Genomic DNA, 5,881 nt, shown 5'->3' with positions numbered 1-5,881 from the left:
TTGTGTCTTGATATATATGTACATACATATCAAAACCCTATCTACCTAGAAAAACTAAAATAACTTATAGTTTTAGAAACAGAGAAAATAGTATAGTACATACTAAATTAATACTCTTGCAATATTGCCCGTGTTGCTAGAAGAGGATTTCCCAACACAATATATACAACACTGCTGAGGCCTGAGGCAGACGTTGGACCAGCAGTGGAGACACGGCGAGTCGGCGAGCAGTGGCTTGAAAGATACAGCCCGTAGATGCAGCCATGGTTACTCCATTCCCGTGCCCACACCGTGCATCCACTGACGATCGACCCAACAGGCGAAGATGGGCGCGCGTGGCACCGGTACGTGCGTGCGTGCAACGACGACGATGCATGCATGGGCCCAGGATCCCGTGGTCCACGTACGTACATCTATGCCGGGGGGTCGCCATGCATGGACAGCTAGCTCGATGCATCGATCGTCGGCCAACGGAGAGAAGAGAACTAACGAAGCCTGTGCTTCAGTGCTGCTTGGTAGCAATAGCTAGCCGCGTGGACAGTACAGTGTGCAAGTGAGACGTCGCCGACTCGCCGGAATGTAGCTAGGCCGGGCTCGCTAGTCGCTGCTGCTGCTACCACTACTAGCTAGCACTAGCACGCATGTCTCATCGGCTGGAAAAGATTATTGTTGCAGCTAGCTAGCTAGCTAGTAGCTGGCTCGTGCGTGACGTGTCTACGTCGTGCCATGAATTTTTTTGGGCCGGGTACCGTACCTGTCGACGATATGGATGTAGTGCTGGACTAGCTATAATGTGTGTGATTTATAGATGGCTTTATCCAGCACCTAGCTATAGTAAGCGTGGCGTCAGTGTCAGCGCGCACGATTGCACGTAAGCGTCGCAATTAATTAATTAATTAATTACTGGTAATCAATTAAAACAGGTAGCTAGCTGGGGTAGTAGCTATAGGATAGAGACAACAAGAGAGCGTGCGTCCGCATGGTTTGGTCGATCGCCCACACCATGACACCACACGTACGTACGTGTGTCGTCACTGTCCGCCCGTGCACACAGACTGCGACGTCGCTCCAAATTCCAACTCTATGGGAGTACGTAGATAACCACATGTATACCTCTGCTTTGTAGCTTGAACAGTATACACGTATTTGTACGTCTATCATCTCGTGCTGTGTGTCCTCTCTACTACTGCAAGTTATGAGTGATTAGTTTCTAGAGGGCTGAGAGTATAGCTAGCTAGCTAGGGACCTTTTTTGTTTTATCTTTGCATGCCCAGTTGAATTTGAATAGAATTTAGTTGCCAAACTATTATATATACTTTTTCATGTCTTTGTGCCGCATGCATCATCTCCTTGTGTATATTTGACATGTGTTTAATTGAAACATTAGTATGAAGACCTATATATGTGCATTTCACATAGAAATTAATAGATATGATACTGCACACACACACACAAAGTAGTGGTGTGAATGATAACACATATAGCCATACATATGTATGTATGCCTTTGTTAGTTAGTTTTTCTGTACACTACTACTGTAACAAATCTCGGAGGCGGCGTTTTGGATTTTTAGAGGCGGGCACGGTGTCCACGTACCTCTGGCAAATAGTCACTTTTAATCAGCCATTTTCGTAGGTGGGTGTTTTTTCGCTTCCGGAGCTGGGCACGGTGTCCGCCACCGACAAGTAGTCACTGTTATTAGTCCGTCATTTTCAGAGGCGGAGGCGGATGTCCTCGTGGTCGTCTTCGCTAATATATTAACGGAGACGGACACGTTAGCAGGTCACCCATCTCCATTAAACCTAAAGTGTGGCTAGATTTGTAGTTTGGAGATGGTATGGACGAAGCTTGAAAGAATCCTTAATTGAGTGGTTAGATTCTGTAGTGATATATATATGAAGCGTCGTATACTTGCTTATATATATGGTAGCATGCATGTACCTCATTTAGAGATGGCCTTTTTTTAATTACCTTAGACGCGCGGCATAACTAAGGTTGTGTTGATAGAGTGGAGACATGCAGAGAGAGATGAGAGATACCAGCCGGTGCAGTGTATGGCCTCTGATCTCTCTTCCAGCCTGTCGCGCGCGCGTGCGTGCATACGCGTATCGCGGTCTCTCCTGCCGTGGCGCGGGGTAACGCAGATTCAAACGCCAGCTAAACGAATTGAAACGCTCGGCTCTGGGCTCTGGGCTCTGGCCGGTCCAAAGTAATCATGCATGCATGCATGTACGTACGCAGCGCAGCTCGTGCCACGTATACTCTGTGATCGAATACATACTCATCTGTCATCTCATCCATATACATAGGCATGCATGCAGGTTCATCGCACTTGGCCAGACATCATGTGCATGCACATCTCGCTTACCTGTATGTGTGGCCGGCCCGTACACAGGTAGGCGTGTCCACTGTCGGCATGCATGCATGCACGAACGTAGGGCCGCGCGTGTACCCGCACGTACAGGCAGCGTGCGTGCTTGTTGAGGCTGGCCGGCAGGCATTGGAGTTAGCGTATGGTGCAGGCGGGTCGATCTGCAGGCACGCGTACGTCGGTACGTACGAGTGTGTACCTGCACGTACAGCAACACCCAACACGCACATGCCTATCTTTTAAAAACAAGTCGACAACTCTGTCGAATCGACTCCATGCAATGCAACTCAGCAATGAGAGCGGACAGGAGGCTCTGGCGCAGAGGGAGGAGACGGGATCTGAGGAGGGGTGAGATAGAAGAGATACCGTAAGGGTAAGTGAGAGAGTGGGAGAGAGAAAAAAAAGATGCGAACGTGAAGGGAGATGGACTTAATCGTATTGAAAAGAAAATTCAAGTCCTGGAATAACAAATCACTACCGGTTTAGTAATAATATTTTTCTTTGTACTAGTATTGTTCTATATAATAGTTCTTTCTCTCTTTTTTGAATATATATAGTAGCAAACGTGTCCATACGTTGCAACGAAACTCAATACATAGGAATCAGACTTCGTATCATCGTTAGACGCAAGTTATTCTAACTCGTATGAGCAGGACACATGAGTCCAGGTCACATACGAGATACTTAAAACGTGACGTAGTACGTCTCATAATCAAATTTGTATTGATCATTATTAGACGCGGGTTGTTCTAACTCATATGAACACATACCATATGAGTCCGGCTCACATACAAAACAAGGGTGTAAGCGAGACGAAAGAAACTCTCCAATACCTGAGTACTTATTTGGAGAAGATGGATGAAAAAATAGGCAGGGAGAAAAATTTTCTCTTTGATATTTCGTATGAATAATACTTCTTTCTAGATAATACCCACTCTCAAGTCCCATGCCATGACAATGCAAATCTTGTGGTGCCGGCCGCCATGGCGACATATATCCCAGAACCAGAGATATGCATGGGAGGCGCAGCAACAAGTGGCAGCATCCAGCATGCATACAGATACAGGTTCTAGTTCTAGAAGAAAAGATGGGGCACTTCATGGACTGCCAGCAATCCCATGCATGCATGCCAGCATGGACCGACTGACCGGTCCTTCTCATCGATCGCGTACGTGTAGGTCAGCGGCAGACACGGCGGAGCTCGGCTGACACGAATGCCTGGCCGTACGTGCCAGATGCATGCATGCACGAATTCTTCAATCCAACATGGTCCCCCTTTACTGTTTCTCAACTTAATTCTCATCACTGTTCAAATCTTAATTATTTCCGGCATTGTCGTACAAACATGTATCATATCATGTACGTACGGGCCATGGATTATACGTGTCGTTCTTGCATTGTTGGCCGTATAATTGATGTATGGCTGTATGCCTAGTAATATTTTAAAAAAAAGCGTCTATCAGAAGTAAGCCGTACATAGAATGCCCCTGCCACTTTTTTTTTTTTTGAAGACTTCACCGGAGGGGGAGAGCCCCACCTGAATGATTTTCCATAGATTCCGGCAAGCCGGTAAATGGAGGGTGCCAGGCACCTAGAGTTTACATGGTCTTAATCGTACAGGGCATTAATTCATGACAAATAAATTACACCAGTGATCAGCAATGGAACGGTCTTGGAAACGAAGGCGGCTGCTCCATAGGCGACATGTTTCCCTGCAGCTGTACAGGAGGCGGCTCAGATAGGGTTGCTGATGGCGAAAGACGACGTCGTGGCGATGGTTCCAAATCTGCCAGCAACACAGTAGTATCATCATCGGGAAGTGCTTAGCTGGGATATGTGGTGGCCGTGGCATCTCCCATAGGTGAGTTGGCTCCGGAAGGTTGACCCCAGTCCAGCCAATATGATTCCAGAAAGCCGAAGGAACCAGACAGCGAAAGATGAGGTGATCGGCAGTCTCTGCCGCATTACCACAAAGTTGGCAAATGTCGTCGTCGAGGACATGCTTGAGGTGGAGGTTGTAACGGCACTGTATGCGGTTGTTTACCAATAACCAGCCGAAAAAACGTACCCTGGGGGGCGCTCGGTTTCTCCAAATGAAGCTAGAGAAATTGCACGGGGAGCCCATGGTCTTGGATGCCTGATACACGGCTGAAGCATGGAGAGTTCCCAGCTGGCCGGCAAATTTGGAATATCTGCTGTCCGGAGCTTGTGTTAAAGTGATGTTGCTGATCATTTCATTGAGGGCATGCAGCTCTTCACTTGCTTGTGGTGACAGCCTGGAGACCAACATCGGTTGCAAACTGATGGTGAGGACCTCGGAGGCAGAGGCATCCGGCTTCGTGCAGTGGGAGAAAAGGCAGGGGAAGACAGTAGCGAGAGGCGAACCATCAAACCAAGAGTCATGCCAGAAGGACGTAGTCCGCCCGTCGCCCAGCTGCACCTTGGTGATACACCGGTAAGCTGGTAGCAAGGATCTGAGGGCCGACCAGTGACTGCCATCACCATGGTCGGACATGTTGAGGATGTCTTTATGCTCTCTGACCCAAGCAGCCCAAGCTGACTGTTCAGGATGGTGAAGACGGTGGAGAAGCTTCAAAAGGAGGCAAGCATTTTGAGTGGCAAGGTCCTTTACCCCGAGGCCTCCTTCCAAGGAAGGCCGCTGAACATCGTCCCACTTGACCAGGCATTTTGCACCAGATGTCTTATCTTTGCCGGACCAAAGGAAAGCTCGCCGTCTGCTATCAATGGCCGAGATGATTCCCGGGGGGCAGCGCGAGAGCCTGCATCATATAGGTGGCCAGACCGTCTAGAACTGAGTTGATGAGAACAAGTCTGCTTTGGTGGTTGAGCAGCGCAGCCTGCCACCCAGAGAGCCGCCGGTCGACCTTGGAGATCAAGGGCGCGAAGGCGGCGAGGTTAAGCTTGACATTTGAGAGTGGTAAGCCAAGGTACACCTGAGGAAAGCTTGCTTGCTGGCACTGGAGGAGCCGGACGATCTGTTCCAAGCGGTCTTGCGGTACGTGCATAGGCACAAGCATGCTCTTGGAGTAATTGATCTTGAGACCAGTGGCCATGGCAAAGCTATCCAAAGTAACTTTGAGTCTCCGGATGTCTACTATTTCCGCTCGCACCAGTAGGAGGGTGTCATCGGCGTACTGCAACACTGGGCAGGGGCCATCTACAGCAGGGTGTCTGATGTTGGAATGCTTAATGAGTCTGAAAGGATCAAGATGCCCAAGAGGGGGGGTGAATTGGGCTAATTCGAAATTCTCTTGCAATAAACAAATCCTACGGATAGCCCAATTAACCCCTTGTGCCTAGAAAAGTATTTCTATCAAACTAATGCACAACGAACTCACCACCTATGTTCCAACCTTACTCAAGCAAGCAATTCTATGGATGTAAAACAAGTATTGAATTGCTTAAAGTAAATACTCAAAGTAAGTGCTCAAAGTAAATAGGGAGAGAAAGGAACGCGGCGATGTTTTGCCGAGGTATCGAAGAGTCGCC

The 5,881-nt window shown here is 48.3% G+C and overlaps 1 protein-coding gene across 1 annotated transcript; it reads right to left on the bottom strand.

The window, feature by feature from the left end:
- Nucleotides 1-5,112: 5,112 nt before the first annotated feature.
- On the bottom strand, nt 5,113-5,445 carry LOC136507689 (uncharacterized). The gene has a single exon (XM_066502339.1). It carries the CDS (start codon nt 5,443-5,445, stop codon nt 5,113-5,115), a length of 333 nt encoding a protein of 110 aa, XP_066358436.1.
- Nucleotides 5,446-5,881: the final 436 nt, after the last annotated feature.

Source organism: Miscanthus floridulus, chromosome 15 (genome assembly GCF_019320115.1).
Source record: "Miscanthus floridulus cultivar M001 chromosome 15, ASM1932011v1, whole genome shotgun sequence".
Taxonomy (NCBI): domain Eukaryota; kingdom Viridiplantae; phylum Streptophyta; class Magnoliopsida; order Poales; family Poaceae; genus Miscanthus; species Miscanthus floridulus.
Note: the sequence above shows the minus strand (reverse complement) of the source record. Positions and strands in the feature narration are given on the sequence as shown.

Coding starts and splice junctions, on each gene's coding strand:
- LOC136507689 (XM_066502339.1), bottom strand. CDS start 5,445: ATGGCCACTGGTCTCAAGATCAATTACTCCAAGAGCATGCTTGTGCCT.